This window comes from Orcinus orca, chromosome 1, assembly GCF_937001465.1.
Source record: "Orcinus orca chromosome 1, mOrcOrc1.1, whole genome shotgun sequence".
NCBI classification, from domain to species: Eukaryota; Metazoa; Chordata; class Mammalia; order Artiodactyla; family Delphinidae; genus Orcinus; species Orcinus orca.
The window spans coordinates 131,349,111-131,376,397 of NC_064559.1; the positions used below are offsets into that span (position 1 = coordinate 131,349,111).

General features: G+C 36.2%; 1 protein-coding gene across 9 annotated transcripts in view; it reads left to right on the forward strand.

Moving 5' to 3' along the window:
• Nucleotides 1–27,287, forward strand: part of EVI5 (ecotropic viral integration site 5) — a 206,946-nt gene that overhangs the window by 97,863 nt on the left and 81,796 nt on the right. For 6 of the 9 annotated variants that reach the window (XM_033432796.2, XM_033432822.2, XM_033432838.2 and 3 more), the window contains 3 exons: nt 8,501–8,554; nt 10,396–10,428; nt 10,984–11,130. In XM_033432796.2, the coding sequence (XP_033288687.2) occupies nt 8,501–8,554; nt 10,396–10,428; nt 10,984–11,130 (234 nt within the window). The remainder of the gene's footprint in view (nt 1–8,500; nt 8,555–10,395; nt 10,429–10,983; nt 11,131–27,287) is intronic. The other 3 variants (XM_033432817.2, XM_033432814.2, XM_012533401.3) reach the window with 2 other exon arrangements.

The following is a 27,287-nucleotide window of genomic DNA, read 5'->3' on the forward strand; positions in this document are numbered from 1 at the left end:
GTTACTGCATACCACAAATATTTGGAACTGCAAATCAAGAATCTGAGGATGGGGAAGCCATCCTGTTCGTTTCCTCATGCTTGTAGTTGCAAAAAATAAAAAAATAAAAATAACAGTTCTATGAACAATCCTTGCTCTTGAAGAAGTTTTTTTAAATTAAGTCACATGAATGTAGGAATAGCAAAGGCCTTTTCAAAAAGATCTAGCAGACATTAGCCTATATTTGCAGTTTTTTTCAAATTTTGATTTTGGGGGAAAGTTATAGTTCATATACCTCACAAAATACTTTTGAGTATGTCTTAGGCAAAAACAGATGGCACAAAGTTGTTTATAGAGAAGAATCTGGGGGGGAAAAAGTTTAAAAAGTTAGTGGAGTGCATTGGGTAAATAAATACGCTGATCTCAGAGATAGTTTCTTTTATAAAATCTTGTTTCCACATAGTTCTTTTTTTACTCTTGTACCATTTTCATTCCTTTCTTCATTCCTCCTGCCCTCTGAAGGGCAAAGCCAAAACAATTTTTGTGTAACTCTACTTTTTTAACTTCATGTTTGCATATGTCTGATTTTTAAGCTGGACCTGGCAATTCATCTCATTCCCAACCAGAAGACCACCTTATTTACAATTAATTAGCCATGTATCATGGAGCCTCTCTCTTCTTTGGGAAATGTCACTTCCTTATTCAATTCCCTTCCCCTCCCCCAAGGGCCCTTTTATAAGGGAATGAATTCTGTTAAACTAGTACTTTCTTGCCTTGGTTCTCCTCAAAAGCCTTCAGGGAGATAATCTTACGCTGTTCTTTACGCAAGTAGTATGATCATAATTATGTGATGTTTTGATATAGACGTAAAAATCAGCCTTTGATGCTATGACATGTGTTTAAGGTTTGACCTTTGGGTCAGTGACCTTTACGCTAGGAATTATACCTGTCAGCTCCCTGATCAAGACGGTGACTTTAAAGTATTTTCCATTCCTTCTCTGAAAGTATTACAGGAAGATTTTGATAATAACGATTTCATACGGTAGATCTTACATTTTACTGTGCGAAATTTTTTGTTAATAGAAACACCTTTGTCAGTATCTTCTTCCAATCTCTTGATGTTCCACCTGAGGGGGAGGAGGTAAGAAATATTAAGATTCTAGCTTATATTGGGATAAACCACAGATCTTTAAAAAAGGAAGAGCCTTTATCCCCTACTCTATTTAAGATAGACATATGAATTTATGTTTACATTTATGTTTTGGGGTATAGAGATTTAAGCCCTGTGAAGAGGAGTTAGAAATTCTGACTGGTTTTTAGTCAGAATTTGGATATTTTTTCTTATTTCAAAAATTATGGAATATTCCAGATATGCTGAAAACTAGAGCGTAATATAAAAACATCTGTGTTTTCACTGCCTAACATAAAAAAACATGACAAGTATTATCTAAGTCATCCAGGAATTATATTGAACAATCAATATAAAGTACTAGTACTGACACATTTATTCAACACTTAATATATGAAGGATAATTTACGTACATTATCTCCTTTTATTTTTCCAGTAACCTTATGAAAGGGTTGTTTATCTTTCTATGAAGAAACTAAGGTTCAGAAAGCTCAGATAATAAGCTAGTGGTCATACTGACAGAAAGTGGTAGAAGTCAAGAGTTTGAACTCTGATTTGGGTTAGTCTTAGACCCATACATGTTCTTCAGTGTATACACACTACTACTTTGCAAGAGACACTTTAATGTATTGTGATGTAGGAAGGATTTGGATGCCCAACTTTTCATTAAAAAATGAATAGCTACTTAATAAAATCCAATGGGGATATAATAGCTTAATTTATTTAAGAAGTCATTCATTTAACAGATATTTACAGTGCCTGCTACATGCCCAAACACTGTGCTAGGCACTTGATATGTGTTTATGAAACAGACCAATTCCTGCCCTTGTGGTACTATATACTCTAGTATGGAAATCTGACAATAAGTAAAATGTACAGTGTTTTAGATGGTGATAAGTGTTAAACAGAGGAAACAAATATCTTAGGGAAGGGAAAATAAAATGATAGTGTTCGGATTAAAAGTTTAGAGAAGTTGACCAGGTTACCTTTGAATAAAGACCTGAAGGAAGTGAGGGAGCTCGATATATAAGGAGAGCAGGGTCTGGTCAGGAGCATGCTGATGAGGAGTAGTGATGGGACAACATGAAGATGAGGGAAGTGAAAGGAGGTAAGGTGTTGCACATTGCAGATAATGTAGGGAGTTGCTGAACATGTGAAGACTTTAGCTTTTACTCTGGTGAGCCACTGGGGTTTTCAGTAGAGAAGGACAAGATCTGACTTAAGTTTTCAGTGCATCTTCTGGCTGCTGTGTTGAGAGTATATTGCAGGGGGTAAGAGCAGAAGCAGGGATATTAAGTAGAAAGCTGGTGAAGTAATACAGGCAAGGGGTGGTGGTGCCTTGGACTGAAGTGTTAAGAAATTATTAGATTCTGAATAGGTTTTAAAGGTATAGCTGATTGTGGAGGTGTCAGAGGGACAGAAATCAAGGACTTTGGCCTGAGCAGTTAGAAGAATGCAGTTCCCAGTACCTGCAATGGGAAAGTCTACAGGAGGAATACCAAGAGCCCCAGTTTTGGTTATATTAAGTATGAGATGCCCAGGAGCTGTTCAAGTAGCTCCTCGAAATACAGTAAATCCCCTGTGTATGAACGAGTTCTGTTCAGAGAGCGCATTTGTAAGTTCAGTTTGTAAAGTCCAACAGAGTTAGCCTAGGTACCCAACTAACACAGTTGGCTATATAGTACTGTACTGTAATAGGTTTATAATGCTTTTCACACAAATGATACATAAAGAAACAAGCAAAAAAATAAACATTTTTAATCTTATAGTACTGTACCTTGAAAAGTACAGTAGTACAGTACCACAGCTGGCATACAGGGGCTGGCTTTGAGTGAACAGGCAAGAAGAATTACTGACTGGAGGAGGGAGAGGAGGTGGAAGATGGTAGAGCTGAAGGATTGTCAGCAATAAGAGACAGAGGGCAAGCTGCAGTTTTAAGAACGCACGTTCAAATCTTTGAAAGTTCACAACTTGAAGGTTCGTATGTAGGGGACTTTATTTAAAGTTGGAGTTAAGAGAGGACAAGCTGGAAATAAAAATTTGACAGTTATTGACATGATCATAGTAAAAGCCATGAGAGTAGATGAGATTACCTGGGGAATGGATGTAGATAAAACAGAAGAGTACAAGAATTAAGCCTGAGAGTAAGCCAACATTTAAAAGTTAGGAAGACCAAGAGGCAATCAGCAAAGTAGGAGAACACCAGGGAAATATAATGTCCTAGAAGCCAAGAGAAAAGAGTGTTTCAGAAAGAGAGCCATTTACTGTGTCAAATGCTAAAGAAAGGGGACTTCCCTGGTGGCACAGTGGTTAAGAATCCGCCTGCCAATGCAGGGGCCACGGGTTTGAGCCCTGGTCTGGGAAGATCCCATATGCCATGGAGCAGCTAAGCCCGTGCACCACAACTACTGAGCCTGCTCTCTAGAGCCAGTGAGCCACAACTACTGAAACCTGTGTGCCCCAACTACTGAAGCCCACGCACCTAGAGCCCGTGCTCCACAACAAGACAAGCCACCGCAATGAGAAGCCTGTGCACCGCAACGAAGAGTATCCCCGGCTCAAAAAAAGAATCAATACCAAAACAACCACATCTTATGAGCACACTGCAACTAGAGAGAGCCCGCGTGCAGCAACGAAGACCCAATGCAGCCAAAAATAAATAAATAAATAAATATATTTTAAAAAAAGAACAAGAGAGAATGTAAAATATATGGGCAAAAATGTAGGTAAGATGTTGGTTGTGGGATGTTGTGAAGTTCTGTTGTGATTGCTTCAGTTTTTTCACTGAAATCAGAAACAAGATTATCATCTGAGAGTGACAGTAGGGTGGAGGGTTGCTGGTTTGAAGACAGAGGAGAAAGTATGAAATAGTGATCTAAGAAGGTGGGAGAAGGAATGGACTAAGGAAACACATTATTCTAGGATGCATTAAGAGTCCAACTGAATTTAGTGATTGTTAATTGAAATAAACTTTACAGTTTTATTTTTCTTTGGTCATATTTACTGGCTGAGGTGCAGACTCAAGAGTTGTCAGTGTGTTGACCCAGACTAGTGGTTTCCCAGGCAAGTATGCTCACTACTAAAGAAGAGAAGGGACAGGGGGATAAAAGCAAGGGAAAGTCTGCAATGATTGGAAATTAAACTTTGTTTGGGAAGAGAGGATATCAGGCAGTGAGGGACAGTGAAAAGTTGGTAGGATCCATGGATTATCCCAACAAGAAGGAGGATTATTGAGTTTGGGTTACTTCATAAAATGAGTAAGCTGGAAAGAATAGAGTGGTTTGTTTGAAACTGAGATTCCCCTATTTTGGCATATTTAGGTGGTTTTTCGTTTTTCATCATTAAAAAATAATGCTTATGTTAACATCTTTGTATATAAAGTTTTGTGGTACCTTCTATTTCTGTAGTCAGTTGTAAAAAGTAGAATTACTGAATTATAGGATATTAGTATTTTTACGACATTCAATATGCACTAAGTAAATTTCCTAAAGAATATTTCCAGGATATGTTCTTGGCAGCGTTTCCATTTCACTAATACCTTGCGTATATTAGATATTTCATTCTTGTTCTCACCCTTAGTCTCATTTTCTTTTCTAATTTGGTAGGTCAAAAAAGTCTCTCTTTTTAAGTGTATGTATCTGTTGCTCTTTCTCTTTGTGGCTTTCACTTTAAAGTTTAGAAAACACCTTTTTAATTAATTCTAGGAAATGTGATTAAAAGTAAGGATACTCAAAAATTAATGAGAGGGCATCCCTGGTGGCGCAGTGGTTGAGAGTCCGCCTGCCGATGCAGGGGACACGGGTTCGTGCCCCGATCCGGGAAGATCCCACATGCAGCGGAGTGGCTAGGCCCGTGAGCCATGGCCGCTGAGCCTGCGCGTCCGGAGCCTGTGCTCCGCAATGGGAAAGGCCACAACAGTGAGAGGCCCATGTACCGCAAAAAAAAAAAAAATTAATGAGAAATCAGTCAAGTGATAGATTTTAGTCATTAACTTTCCTATATAGCAGCAATAAACATTTCAAAAGTATCTTGGAAAAAAAATTCAATTTGAAATAAAGATAAAAGCATATTTGGGACTTACCTGGTGACACAATGCTTAAGAATCTGCCTGCCAATGCAGGGGACGTGGGTTCAAGCCCTGGTCCAGGAAAATCCCACATGCCACAGAGCAACGAAGCCCATGCACCACAACTACTGAGCCTGCTCTCTAGAGCCTGTGAGCCACAACTACTGAGCCTGCGTTCTAGAGCCTGCGAGCCACAACTACTGAGCCCGCGTGCCTAGACCCCATGCTCCACAACAAGAGAAGCCACCCCAATGAGAAGCCCGTGCACCGCAGTGAAGAGTAGCCCCTACTCACCACAACTAGAGAGAAAAGCCCTCGTGCAGCAATGAAGACCCAATTCAGCCAAAATTTAATTAGTTAATTAAACTAATTTTTAAAAAAGCATATTTAAGAATAGCCTAAAGGAAAAATAGTTTAAAACCTAACGAACACCGAAAAAACTTTGCAAAGGGTGTTTTTAAAGGATGAGTAAAGGGGAGAGACAAAAATAACTACATGTTGTGTAAAAACAATCTAAAGAATAATTATTTTAAAAAATAGACGAAAGTAATAAAATTATATTCATGCCCTAACTTTAAAAATATTATAGCAATGCTTATCATTAACCAAGTATTTGGTATATATTAGGCAGTATGCTATCTCGTTGAATTCTTGCAGCATCATTGTAGGTTTTATTAGTGTAATTTTCTAGTTGAGGAAATGGAGATTCTAGGGCACTGAATGATATCCACAGGTGTTAATTGTACAGTGAGGATTTGAACCTAAACTACCTCATTTCAAAACCCAGTCTCTAAACTACTAGTCTACTAGTAAAGGTTTGCGGAGGATAAAAAACACAATATAAGAAGGGGGAAAATTACCTATAACAGATGTTAAAATAGATTACAAAGCTCTAATTACCAAAATACTGTGAAGGTAACCCTGAAACAGTCTTTAATAACTGTAAAGTCTATTATATTTTTCAACTCATAATGAAGTGGGTATCACACAAATAAGGAATTGATTATTTATTTAAAAAGTGGTATTAAGACATTTGTGTAGGTGTTTGGGGGGAAAATGAATTCAGGTTTTTATAGCAAAATTTCAGAAGATTTAAAGGGGGTGGGGAGGGAAATCCAAGTGAATGTTTTTAGTTTTAAATTTTAAGCATTATTTCTATTGAAATATTAACTTTATTCACTCAATTGTCTGGTTGAACTTAACTTCCTAAGTCTTTTAGAAAACAAAATGCTACTTTTTTTTTCATGAAATATGTTGAGAAGATTTTGAGAATCACATTTATTTCTTTGGCTTTCCAGACTTTAAGAGCATTTAATAATTGCTTATTTGTGTAGACCATTATGCTATACATAATGTGAGTAGCAAAAAAATGAGAAATATTTTCTTTTTCTCAAACTATTTTGTAGATTGAGATCACACATAAAGTAATATCTATTTCAATTCATCCAAATATATTCTAGTGAATAGAGCAAAAATATTTAATTTGCAAACTGTCTTTGTAATAAATAAGATTTATTTGTTCCAATTTGTGGTCCACTTAATAAGACAACAATAATTCATAGTCTTTTATTTGCTTTGTTCTGAGATTTTATATGTCATATAAACTATATTTTAGTCTTTACTGGCAAAATAATAGGTTGAATTAATAGAAGAATTTTCTGAGGAAGACATTTTTAGCAGGAATTTAGAGGAAGGCAGGGTTGGAAGAAGTCTGGATTGCACTCTAGAGCAAATTGGTACAAAAAGGTCAGAGGGAGTTTGAAATTATAATGATGGCAAAATGAAGGGATAACTTATATTGGTGAACTATACAAAAAGGAGATGATTTTTTAACGTAGAGTGTTTTGTTTTTTTCATATTATTTTCCATTATGTTGTCACAGGAAAGAACTGTAGTTCCCTGTGCTATACAGTAGGACCTTGTTGTTTATCCATCCTATATATAGTAGTTTGCATCTGCTAATCCCAAACTGCCAATCCATCCTTCCCCAACCCCACTTTCCCCCTTGGCAACTACAAGTCTGTTCTCTATGTCTGTGAGTCTGTTTCTGTTTCGTAGATATGTTCATTTGTGTCATATTTTAGATTCCACATATAAGTAATATCATGGTATTTGTCTTTCTCTTTCTGACTTACTTTGCTTAGTATGATAATCTCTAGGTCCATCTGTGTTGCTGCAGATGGCATTATTTCATTCTCTTTTTATGACTGAGTAGTATTCCATATTGTGTGTGTGTGTGTGTGTGTGTGTGTGTGTGTGTGTATCACATCTTCTTTATCCATTCATCTATCGATGGGCATCTAGGTTGTTTCCATGTCTTGGCTATTGTAAATAGTGCTGCTATGAACAAAGGCGTGTGTGTATCTTTTCAAATCATAGTTTTGTCTTGATATATGCCCAGGAGTGGGATTGCTAGATCATATGGCAGCTCAATTTTTAGTTTTTTTGAGAACCGCCATACTGTTTTACATAGTGGCTGCACCAGTTTATAATGTAGGGTGTTTTAGATTTAATACTTAATAGCAGTAATTTGACAGGGTTTTGGGAGTTGGGCATTGAGCAATTAGGTGAAGTTTTTTTTTTTTTTTTAATCTGGTTTTACTCTTTTAACTACAAGAAAATGCTAGTAATTTTCTTAAATTGAAAACAACTCATGATAAATAATTCATTCAATGAAAATAACTCATTCTTCGTATTTTCAGAATGGAACTTTGCAACTTGGCATATATAACACATAAATGGAGGCTGATCTAGTTCTAAACTGACAATTTGATATTTATCCTACGAACATGCATTTTTCAGGTTTCTTGTTTATTTGATAGACATTTGAATATTATTTGTGTAGTCTTTGTAGGAGATAAATGAGTTAGAATCTTTTCTATCTAATAGGGATATTAAGACATATAAGAAAATACTGGGAATTCCCTGGCGGTCCAGTGGTTAGGACTCTGCGCTTTCACTGCCGAGGGCTTGGGTTCAATCCCTGGTCGGGGAACTAAGATCCTGCAAGTGGTGAGGCGCAGCCAGGAAAAAAAGAAAAAGAAAATACTGATTATGAGTCATTATGCTAGGTACAGAAAAGGAAGGGGTTATTTTGTATGTATTCTAGCTTATATTTAAAATTCAGTCACAGCTGGAATGATGAATGTGGTCGTTTCCTTTGCCATGCATTTCTTACTCTGAGCCTTTAAGAATTTCACAGATGATAATGTAGCCATTTCTTGGACTCTTTCCTACTTATAAAAGGTGGTACATTTTATCGACTGTCATTTTTCCTTCTCAGGAATGTTTGCAAGCAAACCTTTGTTTGTTTTCTTTTTCTGCAGAGGTTACGCACAGAAAATAGACTATTAAAACAGCACATTGAAACATTAGAAAAAGTAAGTAAATTGCTACTTATGTAAACTTCAGTTGAATGCACAATAATTTTTCTATTTTAAATAAAGGCTCAAGAAATCTGGCACATGTCTCTGAAGTTGTGGTATTGACTGCTTAGCTTGCATAGCTTACTACTTAACTAAATAAGTTGTCAATAAAAATTGATCATTACTAGTCCTTGAACTCTTAAGGTTAAAGTTTCAAACTGAGATTATTAGAGTAACATAGTGATGTCATTTGTTTTTGTTACATAATCTCTGAAAAGTATGTTCTTTAGGGGTAACCTAATTGAGGATCCATTCTGTGTAGTATTTTAAAGATGAATTTCAAATGTTGCCCTGTCGAGCCATATATTAAATGTGGCAGTGATTTCTTTAAGGCCTAGTATTGCTTTAGGTTTAGTCAAAATGACTGACTGATTTCTTATGTAAAAATTCACCATGATGTTTGTTGATTTTCAACACAGGAATTGTGACTAAACTTTTGGTTCTTAGAATTATTTTGATACCGCTTGTTACCTCTTCCTCTGTTTCATATAAAATAACTGGGTAAATGTGTCAATCTTGCATTATTTTTCTTATTGTGCTTTTGATGTAGTGTCTTTCGTAGTCTTGTTCCTGATGCTATAAGAATGTATTAAGTAATAGAAGTATAGCCTAAGAGTTTTGGTTTATTAAAGGAGAAACATCTGAATTCACAAACTGTTTTGGGTTTTTTTTTTTGTTTCTTTTTACCAAAAATGAAAGTTAGTAGTTTAAAAAATAGTCCTCATGATATTGCCAAGTATCTTAAAATCTTCCCTGAAAGTCTATTGGTCAATATTTAGGAATTAAATGAATGAAGATATAGATTATTTGCATGTTTATCTTTTGTTTGAAAGTATTGATGGTTTCATATTAAATAGCATGGCAGAAGGACAGGATCTTTGTTACATGTATATTTTTGTTATATAATAATTGCAGGTACATTATATTAAGGATATATTTCTTTCATCTTATTAGAGTTTGAAGATAATTCTGCTTTTTTGGTGACTGCAAAAAGGTTGAGCTTAATTGTTTTTAAGTCATTTTGATTTTATCGATATATATTTTTTCCACTAAACACTCAGTTTATAGTAAAATGTACATCTTCCTAGGTGGTCTTTTATCTTTGGAGTAAGACATTTTCACAGAGAAAGCATTTTTATTTCATTGAACCTTAAGAATAATAAAGGTGCTGTCTGAAAGAGTTAAGTTTGGATTTTGCTTCTAGAAAATTAAGTACCTTTTTACTGGCTTAGATGGCCTAGGTGTGTTCTTTAGCACTTAGAATTCTGTAAATACTTAGATAGCAATTAAAGTCTGTAACTGAAATGTTTACTTACTCAGTAATTGCTAGAGTTTATTATGGTTGAGCTCATTAATTTCATTTGTCATATTTTCCTTGCTTTGCTTCTTTGGAAGTTGCTGTTGCACAAATTGCTGTCACACTTCATAAGTGATATTGCTTACTCAAATTCCTTCTCCTTTTCATATAAATGGTTTGACAATACGGCTGACGCTAAAAATACTTAAAGTATGCTTTAAAAAGAAGATATTAGCTTGTCCCAAATAATGAAAACTCTCTTGGAATGATCTCTTCTAGAAGCACATGATTTTCTGCAGTTTATCCTTATTTTGATATATACTTTTTTAAGAATAGAAACACATGCAATAAAAAATAGTTTTAAAATCTAAATGTCCATCTTAATTACAGTGAAACGTAGGTGGAATTTGGGTATGCGTTGTTTCTTCTTATTCCTAATTTTATCACCTTTATTTTGTTTCTTTCTCTTATATTTCTATCTGAATTTTTCCTTTTGTAGGAAAGTGCTTCCTTGGCAGATAGATTGATACAGGTATAGTTTTTTTTTTTTAAGCATTTTCTCTAACATCTAAGGAAAGTCCTAAACCTAGAAATTCATATTTTAATGCATGCAATTTTACATGCATTTATCTAGAAATAATTTTTGGGGTGGTATCTATGGGTGTAAACTTAATTTTTGATAATAGTGTGTTATCTTTATTAAAATAAACCCATCTTTTGCACGTTTTAGAGCTAACCTTATTTTAAAGTTTATTCCAAAATGGCAATCAGTGGATTCTGCGAAATTAACCACTATTCATTGAAAACATTAGTCCTGCATGTACAATAATATTGCATGAATTGAATTTTTATTGACTGAAAGAAGAATTGTTCTTAAGATTATCAGATGAATTTTTCATTTGGTTTCCCAAAATTTGCTGGAGCAATAATGAGCTGCTGGCTAATAATTACTCAGGCTGTTCTGTTCTCTGAGGTGATCTTTTTTTTTTTTTTTTAACATGTCAAAGTAAGTAACTAAACCTCACAAAGGCAGTCTTTCTTGAATCTATCCTAAATTGCTTTACACACAAAAAAATTATGTCCTAAGGGACAAGTGACAAGAGCCCAGGAGGCTGAGGAAAACTACCTCATAAAACGGGAGTTGGCCAACATCAAACAGCAGAGTGATGAGGCCAGTGCTAAACTGGAGCAAGCTGAAAATACCATCAGGAAGCTCCAGCACCAACAGCAATGGGTAAGGAGTCTGGTAGTGGTTTTTCTCACCTTTCTCATCCCCTTCCTTTAAACTTTTTTTTTAAAGCACAACTTGTGTGCTCTTGTTTTAAACAATTTTGTTTTCTACTTTAATTGAATTCTTAATTTTAAGTTCTGTAATATTTACAGGTCTTATTGTGGCCTAAAGACTCCTTGTTCTAACATTTTTTTTTTCTGTCTACACAGTTTTGTTAGAATTAGGTAATGTTTTCTTTCCTTACATTATATTTTAAGTCACAGCAAATAAGTGATGTATGTCAGACCTGCTTTTTAGGTTTTAGAAATCTGTTTATTTACAAAAGATATTTTTCCATGGGTAATTATTAAATCTTCTGATAGTTTTTGTTAATTGTGTACACGAGATACTACCCAACATGTAGAAAATATGTAACTATCTCATTTAAGTCTTTGATAATATGGTGATTTATATCTTGCGAAATACTATAGTCTTCTTACATCAAGACATTAAATTATGGGTTCAGTTATATGCTTACATTTTTTCAAGAAGAGAGAAGTTGTGAAAATGAAAAAAATGGACTTTTAAAATATTATGTTAACAGAGTACTAAACAGCTTCTGATTGTACAGCTATCCTCAGGTATCTTTTGTAACTTAGATATTATTTTCCATTGGCAAATTCAGACAAGTGTGATATTAATAAAGAATATGAGAGTTAAAAAGAAAGCCAGCTGTTTATCTTTGAAAAGATATTATTTCTTGTTTCAGTTTTCTGTTTTCAAGTAGGAGTTGGATTGTAACAGGTGGAAAAAGTTGTGGTAAACCTAGAATTCTATATAGGTCTGAAAGGCAAATAGAATGACTTCAAGGTTCGATGTTATTTTTATTCAGAAAAACTAAGAAACATTATTATCTGAGTATGAAAAGCAGAAAACTAAAAGCAAAAAGAAATTGGTATTTGAAAAAAAAATAACATAAAATGTTTCCTATTAATGTTAATTGAATATGGTTACAAAAAATGAATAGCAGAGTGGTAAGAGAATACATTCATCCCTTGTTATATGTGGGGGACTGGTTCCAGGACCCCTGAGGATACCAAAATTCTTGCATACTCAAGTGCCTTTTGTAAAATGGCATAGTATTTGCATTTAATCTGCATATATCCTCCCATATACTTTTTTTTAAATTTTTTGCGCTTAGTAAATATGTTTTTATAATGAAAATTCTTGAAGTATAGCTTTGAACATATATACAAGAGTAGCACAATGTGAAACAAATTGAGATTGTGTATTTTTTCCCTTTAAATCTTGGAATTGCTATTGGTATATGAATATTTCATTATAAACATTTATATTGTATGTTAAATATTTAAAAATTCATATTCACACACATTGTTGCTGTAGTCTCTACTACATTAGTGCTTCATGCTGCCTCCCATATACTTTAAGTCATCTATAGGTTACTTATAATATCTAATACTGTGTAAATGCTAGGTAAATGGTTGTCTGTGTATGGCAAATTCGAATTTTGCTTTTTGGAACTTTCTGGATTTTATTTTTCCTGAATATTTTCAATCCACGGTTGGTGGAATCTGCAAATGCAGAAGCTGTGGCTGTGGAGGGCTGACTGTACTAAAGAGATGGGTTTCGTTTTGCCTTTGTATGAAATGTCAATAATATCAAAGCATAAAAATAGGAAGAGCAGAATTGGAGGGTCACGTTGAGAATTAAGCTGAACTGAGTTATCAGTGTAATGTGATTTTGTTATTGGAAAAGATAAGTATTATATTTACATTTAGTATAAGCTACAGTCTTTAATACATTGGAGTCATAAATTACTAGTTTCTTTGCATAGTTTTTCATATAGTAAGACCTGTGTATAGATGTGTATCAAAGATAAAAAATGTTGGTTTATAATGAAAAAGCTAAGTGGGCAAGCAAAAACAGCCAGAATGAACTGAAGCTTTTGAAAATAGTTAAGTGTAACAAAAAGAATCTTTGTGCTCTAATTCAAAGGACAAGATAGACCCATATTGTGGGGCTATGATACAACAAGTAGAAATCAAATCTCTACTTCGATTTTGCTTCCATTTTTTTTTCTCACTAAGCAGACATTCTCCTAAACTGAAATAAACTGTAAAGCAGACATATAAAGCAGTAATGCACAAAAATAGGTGAAGTAACAGAATCTTCGTTAAATTTCTAGTTTCAAAGTAAAGTGATATTAGATATTAAAGTAACTTGCAAGATGATCATAGGAATATTATTATTATTATTTTTTTTTTTTTGCGGTATGCGGGCCTCTCACTGCTGTGGCCTCTCCCCTTGCTGAGCACAGGCTCCGGACGTGCAGGCTCAGCGGCCGTGGCTCACGGGCCCAGCCACTCCGCGGCATGTGGGATCTTCGCGGACCGGGTCACGAACCCGTGTCCCCTGCATCGGCAGGCGGACTCTCAACCACTGCACCACCAGGGAAGCCCAGGAATATTATTTTATTTATTTTATTTTTTTTGGCTGCATTGGGTCTTCATTGCTGCGCGTGGGCTTTCTCTAGTTGTGGTGAGCAGGGGCTACTCTTCCTTGTGGTGTGCGGGCTTCTCATTGCAGTGTCTTCTCTTATTGCGGAGCACGGGCTCTAGGCGCGCGGGCTTCAGTAGTTGTGACACGCGGGCTCAGTAGTTGTGGCTCGCGGGCTGTAGAGCACAGGCTCAGTAGTTGTGGTTCATGGGCTTAGTTGCTCCATGGCATGTGGGATCTTCCCGGACCAGGACTCGAACCCTTGTCTCCTGCATTGGCAGATGGATTCTTAACCACTCCGCCACCAGGGAAGCCCCTAGGAATGTAGGTAATATGTTAATGGTGAGTCAAGATTTTAAAATATTTAAACAGTCTATTCAGAATAAGAAACTAAATAAAAGATTATTTCATAGAAGTAAATCTATAGCCTTGCCTCTAAGTTTAAAACTTAAAGATATATCTTAGTGATGCTTTATGTAGCAAAATTGAGAAATTGACAGCGGATCAGGAATTACCAATAATATAATGAGACTCCCTGCATTCCTTATCCCAAGTATAGTCTTCTAGAAGTATAATAATCCAGTTCAGTTCTAAGTAGCTTGTAGAAAATTTGTAGTGTTGTATCTGGTTTGAATACCAAAACTCATATGAAATGTTTACAGACTGTGTTATGGCAAGTATAGGAACATGTGGAATCCCTGGATATTTTTAGACTCTACTAAAGAAGATTTTTATAAGAACATCACAGTTATGGTCATTTTAAAGTATTTGAGAGGTGAGGTGATCTTATGGAAAAGTGGTTAGTCTCTTTTGATATTGCTTCAGAGGGCAGAATGTGTTTAAGATCCAAAGATACAAAATCTTACCAATGGGAATTTTGACAAATGGAGTAGTTTCTTCGCAAAGTAGTGAGCATACTACTGCTAGAAAGTTACCATCTATTGCTAATTGTCTTGATTACAGCCTTCCAATATAACAACATGAAGTCTTCAGAATTCTCTAAGGGTTTCAAGTCTATTCCAGCAGGAGGTATTGAATTACCAGTATAATCAACCACCACCACCACCCTCTACTGCCAGTAGTGTCATTTTATATGCTATAAATAGCTTTGGATTTCATATACAGAACTGAATTCTAATCCTGTTTTGCTAACATTGTGACCTTGGGTACTCAAGGATTGGGTTTCTTTTTTTCTCTAAAATGATTACATAAGGCTAGATTACATAAGGCTAGAAAGACCTCAAGTCTTTCTTTTTGATTTTTTTTTTTTTTTTTTTTTTTTTGCGGTACACGGGCGTCTCACTGTTGCGGCCTCTCCCGTTGCGGAGCACAGGCTCCGGACACGCAGGCTCAGCGGCCATGGCCCACGGGCCCAGCCGCTCCGCGGCATGTGGGATCCTCCTGGACCAGGCACGAACCCGTGTCCCCTGCATTGGCAGGCGGACTCTCAACCACTGCGCCACCAGGAAAGCCCCTCTTTTTGATATTTTAAATGAACTTTATTAAGGTATAAATTACATGTAATAGAATTCATCAAATTAAAATTAAAATGTATGGTTTGATATGTTTTGATATTAGTTGTATAACCATCACTATCACAATCAAAATGTAGAGTATTTCCATCACCCCCCATGATTTCTCTCATGTCCCTTTGCAGTTCACCTCTCTATCCCAGCAGCCTCTCTGCTTTCTGTCACTGTAGTTTTGCCTTTTCTAGAATTTCATATAAATGGAATTGTAAGGTATGAGGCTTTTGTGTATGGCTTCATTCACTTAACATATTCACTCAATTTTTTTCTTCTTGGCAGTTTTTTTTCTTTACTGTGGTAAAATAGACACAACATAAAATTTACCATTTAAGTTCACAGTTCAGTGACACTAAGTACATTTATAATATTTTGCAACAATAACCACTATATTTCTAGAACTTTGTCATCATCTCAAACAGAAGCTTTGTACCCATTAAAAAAAATAACTCTCCTTCCCCCCCTCCACCTTTTTGCCCCTGGTAACCTCCATTCTACTTTGTGTCTCTGAATTTTCCTCTTCCAGGTAACTCATATAAGAATCATACAATATTTATCCTTTTGTGTCTGACTTATTTCGCTTAGCATAATGCTTTCAAGGCTCATCCTTGTTGTAGCATTGCATTAATATCAGAATTTCCTTAGTTTTTATTGTGGCTGAATAATATTCCATTGTATGTATATATTTTGTTTATCCACTCATCTGTTTATGGTCATTTTGGTTGTTTCTACCTTTTGGCTGTCATGAATAATACTGCTGTGATCATTAACATACACATATCTGTTTGAGTCCCTTCTTTTGAGTATATACCTGGAAGCAGAGTTGCTGGATCAAATGGTAATTTCATATTTAACTTTTTGGAGACTCAGCAGACTATTTTCCACAGCTGCTGCACCATTTTACATTCCCACCAGTGTACAGGGTTCCAATTAATTTCTCCACATCCTCAACAACTCTTGTTCTTTTCTTTTCTTTTTTCTTTACTGTGTTTTTATTAAAAACCATCCTAGTAGCTAGTAGTAGGTGTGAAGTGGTATAAAGAAATTTAAGTAAATGGAAAGATCTCATGTTCATGTATTGGAAGACTTCATATTGTTAAGATGGCAACACTACCTAATATGATGTATAGATTTAATTCTATCAACCCTGTCAGTCTTTTACAGAAATGGGAAAGCTGATCCTGAAATTCATATGGGATTACAGGGAGCCCTAAATAGTGAAAACAATCTTGAAAAAGAACAGAGTTGGAGGACTCACATTTCCCAATTTGAAAGCTGACTACAAAGATAGAATAATCAAAACAGTGTGGTACTGGCAACAGGATAGACATATAGATCAATGAAATAGAAATTGAGAGTTCAGAAATAAACCCATACATGTATGGCCACCTGATTTTCAGCAAGGGTACCAAGACCATTTCATAAGGAAGAATATTCTCTTCAACAAATGGTTCTTGAAAAACAGGACATCACCATGTGAAAAAATGAGCTTTGACTCCTACCACACACCACATAAAAAAAAATTACTCAAAATGGATCAGTGATCTTTATGGTTTTAAAACACGTAAGGATAAATTTTCATGAGCTTAGATTTTTGGCAGTGGATTCTTAGATATGGATTCTTTGACACCAAAAGGATGAGCAACAGCAACAACAACAACCGAGAAACAGATAAATTGGACTTCAAAATTAAACCTTTTGGGCATCAAAGGACATTATCCAGAAAATGAAAGGGCAACCTGCAGAGTTGAAAATATTTGAAACTCACATATTTAAGTGTTTAGCATCCAGAATATATAAAGAACTCTTTCAGCAAAAAGGCAAACAACTCAATTTAAAAATGAACAGAGAATTGCAGTATTACTTACCATAACCAAGACATGGAAACAGCCTAAGTGTCCACCAGTGGATGAATGGTTAAAGAAAATGATACACATGAATACACACACACATAGTGCACATGCTGGAATATTATTCAGCCAATAAAAAGAATGAAATCTTGCCATTTGCAACAACATGGGTGGACCTTGAGGGCATTATGCTGGGCAAAATGAAATAAGTCAGATAGAGAAGGCACATATCACATGGCCCACTTATATGTGAACCTAAAAACAAACAACAAACCCCACTGAGCTCATAGATACAGAGAACAGATTGGTGGTTGCAAAAGATGGGAGGGTGAGTGAATTGTGGTTAAGGGGGTCAAGAGGTAGAAATTTCCAGTTATAGATAAGTCATGGGGATGTAATGTACAGCATGGTTACTATAGTTAACAATAGGCAACTGTATTTCCTGTTTGAAAGTTGCTAAAGAGTAGACACTGCAAGTTCTCATCTCGAGAAAAAAGATTGTAACTACCTATGATGATGGATATTAACTAGACATTGTGGTGATCATTTCACGATATATGCAAATACTGAATCATGATTCTGTATACCTAAAAACTAATATAATGTTATATGTCAATTGTACTTCAATAAAACTTTTTTTTTTAAGTAAGCAGAAGACTCGAATAGACCTTTCTCCAAAGAAATATACAAATGTCAACAAACATGAAAAGATGCTCAACATCATTAGGCTTTAGGGAGATGCAGATCAAAACCACCATGAGGTTTCCACACTCACTAGGATATCTGTAATAAGTAAAAACGAAAAGGAGTGTTGGCAAGGAGATGGAGAAATTGGAACCCTTGTATATTGCTGGTAGAAATATAAAATGGTCAGATACTGTGGAAGACACTCTGGTGGTTCCTCAAAAGTTTAAACATAGGATTATCATATGACCCACAATTCAATTCCTAGATGTATGCCCAAAAGAATGGAAAACTGATGTTCAGACAAGTATGTGTACACATGTTTGTGGCAACATCATTCACAAAAGAGTGGACATAGCCCAAAAGTTCATCAACAGAAGAATAGATAGGCAAATTGTGGTATATATGTACAATGAAATATTCAGCCATAAGAAGGAATGAAGTACTGATGCATGCTATGAATAATATGGATGAATCTCCAAAACATTAAGCTAGGTGAAAGAAGCCAGACACAAAAGATCACATATTGTATGATTCCATTTGTATGAAATATCCAGAAGAGATAAATCCATAGAAACAGAACAGAGGTTGGTGGTTGCCAGAAGGTTGAATGGGAAAAGGGTGAGAAACTGCTTAAGAGGTTTTACTGTGGACTGATGGAAGTGTTTTAGAGCTAGATAAAAATTTGTGGTTGTACAACATTCTGAATATCCTAAATGCCACTGAATTGTTCATTTAAAAGTGTTATTTGAATTTTGCCTAATTGTCTAAAGAAGAAGGCTACAGAACTGAAGGGTATATGGCTCAAGGAAATGACGCATTTAGTTTGAGTAATTGTGGTAGAAGGTGGAAATAAGGGAGAACATATAACATCCCAGTGCTGAAACCCATTGGTTGAGGTCAGAGTAGGACCAGAAGCAAGTGAGCTAGCTTGTATGAAGAGGCTGAGAGGACTGGAAGAGCCCTCAGGGCTGGAGTTGGGCATGTCTTAATCAACATTATGGTTGCATTGATACTAAAAGGAGAATGCAATGTGGGGTAGCGCAGAGCAGGTCAAGGTTGGCAACTACAGAAGTGACTTACAGTAGGTTGTCAGATGAATACCCTATAGGAACTGTAGCCCAAGGCAAGGGAGTTTAAGACATAAAAGAACAAGAATTTGGATTATCAGGAGTTTAGTGGGCTAATGAGAGAGCAGCTTGGGCAAGTGTTGAACATGGAGGCTATTATCCATAGCTGTGATTTACGTGATTTGGGAAGATGTGGTGTTAGGATAGGCCATCTCTGTTAATGTGCCAGAGTAGAGCAGACATATTTTTATATTTTATTTATTTTTTTTATGTCCTTCTACTTAGGAATAAGGTTGTTCCCAGAATCTCAGTGAATCTGAGATGGTCTCACTTAAAAGGGCTGGAAGTGACAGAGGCCAAGTAGGCTATTATATGAATATTGGGAATGTGGATAGTATGATAGCTAATGAGGGTGACACTCCTACAGTGAAAAGGATCAAGGTGGTCTTCAATATACTAAATTACAACTAGAAAAAAATGTAAAAAGATAAATAAGAAATACCATGCAAACACTAAGCAAAAGAAAGCTGGAGTGACTGTATTAATATCAGATAAAGTAGACTTCAGACTTCTTGGAATAAAGAGGTATATTACATGTTGGTAATATGGTCAGTTCCATAAGAAGACATAACAATCTTAGGATTGTTATGTATTTAGGAATATATGTCTCCTAATATGTGTATGCTCCTAATGATAGGGGAGCATGAAGCTGAACTGATAGAACTGAAAAGTGACGTGGACAAATCCACAGGTACAGTTGGAGTCTTTAATACCCCAGTCTCAGTAATTGGTGAAACAAGTAGGTGGAAAAATCATTATGGAATGGATATCAAAGACCAACCAGCTTGGCCTGGTTGGCATTTATGGAACACTTCACCTAATAACAGAATACATGTTATTTTTAAGGGCACATGGAACATTTACAAAGATATTTCTGGAGATAAAGATATTCTGGACCATAAAATAAATTTTGACAAATTTAAAGTAACTGAAATCATAAGAAGTATCTTCTTTGACTCTAACAGCATTCAGTTAGAAATTAATAATAGATATCTGGGAAATTCCTAAAATATTTGGAAATTAAACAACACATTTTTACCCCTGTGTCAAAGAGAACATCTCAAGGGAAATTAGAATGTGTTTTGAATTAAATGAAAATGAAGACACAACATTATCAAAATTTGTGAGATCTGCCTAAAGCAGTGCTTAGTGGAAATACTATAGCATTGAATGCTTATATTAGGAAAGGAAATAAGTCTCAAACCAACAATCTAAGCTTCTACTTTAAGAAACTAGACATGTAAGAGGAAATTCAACCTAAAGCAAGAAGGAACAAGTAATAGAGTAGAAATTAATGAAATTGAAAACAGTATAAAACAAAAATAGAGAAAATCTGTGAAATCAAATGCTGGTTCTTATAAATCATCAATAAAGTTGATAAAACTCTGTCTAGACTGACTAAAGATAGAAAAAACAAAAGCCAGTTTAGGGGTGACATTGACTTTTTACAGATGTAACCAAGTTGTCTTGTCTCATATCCTGGATTTGTCTGATTCCTTTCTCACGGGGTCATATTTCCTGTAAACTAGATTCAGTTAAACATTTTTAACATTTAGATTATAGATGATGCTGTGCTTTAAATCAGGAATCACATAATGTAAGTTCCCACTATTAGTGATGCTGCTGAGTTTGATCACCATGCTAAGTTTGGTTACCACACAGCCTTTCCCTTGTAAAGGTATGGTTTCTTCTTTGCCACGATTAAGTAATACATTGGGAAATACTTCTGTACCAAATAAATATCTTGCCCTCTATTCACCTTTTACCTATGGTTTTAGCATTCTCTGATTGGGTTTCCAAAATTGAGATTTTCATATTTTCTCATTTTTTTCTACACTGTTAGCTAATGTTCCTCTGTAAAAGAGACTTTTCTCTTTTTCCCCTTCAATCTCTCTCTTACTCACTATGAATACTTTTCTATCACTCCAGACTCATGGGCTTTTGTTTGTTTTGATGTTTCATATCATATTTAATGATTTTAATGCTGTTGGTACAATGATATATATTAAACTTCTGAGCAGCAGTTTTTAAAAGGTAAATTTTATTTTTAATAAATTTTGAGTATTGATATGCTTTAAAAAGCATTTGTGCAGTACTCAATCATTGAGTAATTGTCTTTAACACATCATTGCATTTTATGCTGGCTCTTGATACTTTGAACCTGATATTGCTGGTTTTCAAAAACGATCGTGTTAATTTTTTTTTAATTGAGGTATAGTTGATTTACAATATTAGTTTCGGGTGTACAACATATATATTCAGAGATTACATTCCTTTAAAGTTATTACAAAGTAATGGCTATATTTCCCTGTGCCATACAATATGTTGTGTTAATTTATTATTTAGTATTTACACTAAATAAAATTTAATATTTACTTATATTTAGTAATTTTAAATTAAATAATAAATATTAAACTAAGCACAAGATAAACCAAGCATTGAGATTAAATTATCCCTTTAAGTATTTGTTATACATGTTGCATGCCAGTTTTTCTAGGAAACCCATAGAAGTAGAAATGATCCAATGATACTTCATACAGTTGCATGTCTGACTTTGTCCTTTTTCAGTGTGATGGGGCACAGATGTGTTTATATTGGATGATTTTTCCTGATGAGACCAACTGTCTGAGTCTTGCTTGATCTATTTATAAACTTTTTGCCCTATACATGACTGCTTATCATTCAGGTGTCCTGAATAAGTAATTGTTGTCCAGCAGTTTGTTGGCTAGGATCAGCGTATACAAGAAGGACTGTAACACTTAAAGCTGCTGAGCGCTGAAATGACTGCCTTTTGAGGTTGTTGGGACCTTTGTACCAGGAAGTACTTAACAGGAGGCTAGGCAAGATTTCTTTCGATCTTCCTTCCTCTTCCTATAATTCTAGAAGAAAATATGAAATAATTATGTGATACTTTTAAGAACCAAGGATTTGATATGAGGAATAAAAACTAATCTTACTTAGATTAAACACATGAATAAACATTAATAAACTAAAAACTATCCATTAGTGCAAGTTGTGAAATCGTCTAGATAATTTATTTTAGAAAGTGTGTTTGTTAAGCAGCATTTAGAATTGCCCCACACCTGATTTACCTAGTGGGTTTGTTTTTCTTTATGAATATGGAAATTAATGTTTAATATTTCTTCCTGCATTATAAACACTTTTAAACTCTACTTTGGTGACATTTCAAGAAAAAGCCATTTAATTTGTAATTATTGGTAAGTTTATGTACATCTTCCTAAAAATCCAAACTAGACTGATGACTTAACACATTAAGCTTCGTAAACTCGCAGTATGCCTAGAAATCTGAACAGAAGCTTTCTTCCAAACTAATTTTGGCCTTAGTCTAAGATTAAATGTTTTATATTCATATGTTATCATCTCTTTTCAGCTTAAATAATAAGTGAACATTCATTTTAGTGGAAATAATTGTTTTCTTAACATTTTCTTCATCAAACTATCTTGCAGTTTGTGTATATAAATAATCAGAGATAATCTTCCACTTTTTAAAGGATGTGTGTAATTTTTCAGATGTTGGGAATAAATAATTTAAAAATGATATACCAATTAAAAAATAAATTTATTTATTTTTGGCTGCGTTGGGTCTTCGTTGCTGAGCACGGGCTTTCTGTAGTTGCGGAGAGCGGGAGCTACACTTTGTTGAGGTGCGTGGGCTTCTCAATGCGGTGGCTTCTCATTGCAGAGCACAGGCTCTAGGCATGCAGGCTTCAGTAGTTATGGCATGCAGGCTCAGTAGTAGTGGCTCTCAGGCTCAGTAGTTGTGGCGCACGGGCTTAGTTGCTCCGCGGCATCTGGGATCTTCCTGGACCAGGGCTGGAACCTGTGTCCCCTGCATTGGCAGGTGGATTCCTAACCACTGTGCCACCAGGAAAGCCCCCAATTTCTCAAAAAAGTTTAGTGTGACAAATCTTTAAATAGTACATCCATATTGCTTGGATTTTTAAAAAAAGACTCATTGGAACATGTGGTAGAGGGGATTACAAACATCTTTTTTGGGATCATATGCTGGGTGGGAGAGCAACTTTTTATTTAAGTTTTTTTCTCCTTTAATATTGTCTTGCATAGAACCATTCTGGACTCTTTGATAGTACAGGCGTTTTCTCAGATGCTTTGGATGTAACAATGGAAATGTACCATATCCCCACACTATTACAAATTTTGTTTCGTTTTGAAACAGATTTCTTTTTTTTTTTTTTTGCGGTACTCGGGCCTCTCACTGTTGTGGCCTCTCCCGTTGCGGAGCACAGGCTCCGGATGCGCAGGCTCAGTGGCCATGGCTCACGGACCCAGCCGCTCCACGGCATGTGGGATCTTCCCGGACCGGGGCACGAACCCGTGTCCCCTGCATCGGCAGGCGGACTCCTCACCCACTGCGCTACCAGGGAAGCCCCCAAATAGATTCTTATAGGTTATTTTTGCAGCATTGAATTTCCACTCTCATTGTTTAATATATGGTTTATGATGGGGGGGGGTTTGTTGTTGTTTTTTAAACCACGAGTTGACTAGCTAATTGATTCAGCAAATAAGGTTTCTCACTTACTATGAAAAGTACGGTTTAATTCTAGCAATGTAGTGGTAAATCACACTATCCTTGGCATTGATTGTATAGTATTTATAGAGATAGATATTGTGAAAATTATTTAATTAGAGTGGCAATTAGTACGACGAGAGAAGAATACAGCAATGCAGTCACATCTTCAGGCTCCACTTCTAATTCTAGTTCTCTTGCTGTTTTCACCACATCTGCAGTTACTTCTCGCACTGACTTGAACCTCTCCACGTCATCCATGAGGGTTGGAATCAGCTTCTTCCAAGCTCCTGTTAATATTGGTATTTTGACCTTTTCCCATGAATCATGAATGTTCTTTTTGTTTTGTTTTGTTTTTTGGGGTTTTTTTGGCGGTATGCGGGCCTCTCACTGCTGTGGCTTCTCCCGTTGCGGAGCACAGGCTCCGGATGCGCAGGCTCAGTGGCCATGGCTCACAGGCCCAGCCGCTCCGCAGCATGTGGGATCTTCCCGAACCGGGGCACAAACCCGTGTCCCCTGCATCGGCAGGCGGACTCTCAACCACTGCACCACCAGGGAAGCCCTCATGAATGTTCTTAATGGCATCTAGAATGGTGAATCCTTTCCAGAAGGTTTTCAATTTACTTTTCCCAGATCCATCTAAGGAATTGCTATTTATGGCAGCTATTGCCTTACGAAATGTATTTCTTAAATTTTTTGAAGACTTGAAAGTTGGAATTATTCCTTGATCCATGGGCTGCAAAATGGATATTGTGTTAGCAGGCATGAAAACAGTATTAATCTCATTTTACATCTCCGTCAGAGCTTTTGGGTGACCAGGTACATTGTCAGTGAGCAGTAATATTTTGAAAGGAATCTTTTTCTGAGCATTAGGTCTCAACAGTGGGCATAAAATGGTCAATAAACCATGTTGTAAACAAATGTGCTATCGTCAAGTCTTTGTTACCATTTAGAGAGCATAAGCAGAGTAGTTTTAGCCTGATTCTTAATGGCCCTAATATTTTCAGAATGGTAAGTGAGCATTGGCTTCAGCTTCAAGCTTCCAGCTTCATTAGCCCCTAACAAGAAAATCAGCCTGTTCTTTGAAGCCAGGCATTGACTTCTCTTCTAACTGTGAAAGTTTTAGATGGCATCTTCTTCCAATAGAAGGCTGTTTCATCTACATCAAAAATCTATTGTTTAATGAGCTGCCTTCATTAATGACTTTAGCTAGGTCTTCTGGATAACTTGCTGCAGCTTCTATGTTAGAACTTACTGCTTCACCTTGCACATTTATGTTATGGAAAAGGCCTCTTTCCTTAAACCTCATGAACCAATCTGTTTTAGCTTCAAACTTTTCTTCTGCAGCTTCCTCACTTCTCTCAGCCTTCATAGAACTGAAGAAAGTTAGGGCCTTGGTCTGGATAAGGCTTTGGCTTAAGGGAGTGTTGTGACTGGTTTGATCTTTAATCCAGACCACTAAAACTTTTTCCATTATCAGCAATAAGGCTGTTTTGCTTTCTTATCATTTGTGTGTTCAGTGGAATAGCACTTTTAATTTTCTTTAAGAGGGACTTCCCTGGTGGTCCAAAATCCGCCTTCCAATGCAGGGGACGCGGATTCGATCCCTGGTTGGGGAACTAAGATCCCACATGCTGCAGGGCAACTAAGCCCACGCTCCAGAACTACTGAGACCGCGCACCTCAAGTAGAGAGCCCACATGCGGCAAACTACAGGGCCCACGTGCTCTGAAGCCCGTGTGCCACAACTAAAGAGAGAAAACCCACACGCCACAACTAGAGAGAAGCCCACGTGCTGCAATGAAGAGCTGGCGCACCGCAACAAAAACATCCCGCATGCCGCAACAGAGATCCCGCGTGCCGCAATGAAGGCCCAACGCAGCCAAAAATAAATAAATATTTTTTAAAAGTTAGGATCATTGTCAAAAAAAAAAAAACATTTAAAAAAAATTTCCTTTAAGAATTTTTCCTTGGGCGTCCCTGGTGGCGCAGTGGTTGAGAGTCTGCCTGCCAATGCAGGGGACACGGGTTCGTGCCCTGGTCCGGGAAGATCCCACATGCCGCGGAGCGGCTGGGCCCGTGAGCCGTGGCCGCTGAGCCTGCGCGTCCGGAGCCTGTGCTCCGCAATGGGAGAGGCCACAACAGTGAGAGGCCCGCGTACCGCAAAAAAAAAAAAAAATTTTTTTTAAAGAAAAAAAACCACGAATTTTTCCTTTACATTCACAACTTGGCTGTTTGGTACAAGAGCCCTAGTTTTTGGCTTATCTTGGCTTTCGACATGCCTTCCTCACTAAATTTAATCATTTCTACCTTGCGATTCAAAGTGAGAGACATGCAACTCTTCTTTCTCTTGAACACTTGGAGGCTGTTGTGGTTTTATCAAATGGCCTGATTTCAGTAGTGTTGTATCTCAGGGAATAGGGAGGCCCAAGGAAAAGGATGGGGGGAATGGCCAGTCTGTGGAGCTGTCAGAACACAAACAACATTAGTAACACCGAAAGTCACTGGTCACAGATCATCCTAACAAATATAATAATAATGAAAAAGTTTGAAATATTGTGAGAATTACCAAAATGTGACACTGACTTGAAGTGAGCAAATTGTTGGAAAAATGGCACTGATAAACTTGCTTGAAGTAGGGCTGCTACAAACCTTCAATTTGTAAAAATTGTATCTGCAAAGTGCAATAAAGCGAGGAGCAATAAAACGAGGTATGCCTCTATTAAATAATACCCACTGTAAGCACTATTAACAGATGGTGATATATAAGGCTATTGTGGTGGTTCAAAGAAAGAGATGAGAGCATAAATAAAAACAATGACTGTGAAGATGGAAAGCAGCAGACAAATTCAAGAGATGTGCAAGTTACTAAGACTTTGTGATTGATTTGGTATGGGTTGAGTATAAGAGGGGAAGTTTTGACTTGGTCAGTTGTTAGATGGTGGGATCCTTAGCATATAGTAGTAAATACATGAGGAGGAAAAGATGGGGAGTCCAGTTTTGACATGTTGAATGTGAGGTGAGTATGAGGCTAAAGAGATGAACAAAACCAGTAGGAAGTTGTGAATATGAATCTGTAGCTTAGTAGAAAGATCAGAGCTGAGAATATGGACTTGAGAGTCATTGCTTTCTATGTATCTGTATATCTGTCAATATCTATCTATATATTTATTGTCCCTAGAGTTCCATTGTTGTGTGTTCTTTCTTCCTCCCTCTTCCTGTCCCTCTTTCCCTCCTTTTTTTTTTTTTTTTTTTTTTTTTACTATTTACATATACACAGTATCTGATAGTGTCTTTATACAGACTGTATTAGTGGATGAAATCACATAGGAGGAATCTACAAAATAAGAAAGTTAACAGGAAGATTGAGAAAAAACACACAATATTGGAACCCTGGGGCCTACTGATTGATATACACAGACATATACATACACAGATACACGTAGACATACATACCTATAATTAAGTAGTTCAGCTGACAGAGGAGACAGAGAAGATATGAGGTAGAACCGTGAAACAGTAATACCTCAGAATCTGAGGCAGGAGAAATTTTTGAGTTGTCAGTTGTTTTAAATTCCATAGACTATCAGGTGAAGGTAAGAGCTGAATAAAAGGGCTTTCCATTGAGTTTTTATATTGTTATTGGGTATTAATATTGTTAGCGATTAGAGCAGTTTCATCAAGGGATGAAGACTAAAGCTAGTTTGCAGTGGGTTGAGGAACAAATGGGAAATATGAGAAGAGAAATAGCATGTACACTATAGAATGTATCCCATTAACAATAGAGGATGATTAGAAGTTTTGTAAATTTTATTGATAAAAATTTGTTCCCAATATTAGTACAGTTTTTTGTTTACTTGGTTGGATCAGTTGGATTATACCAGATCAATGGTTTCATTCTCATTTTGGCTATTTGGGTTTGATGT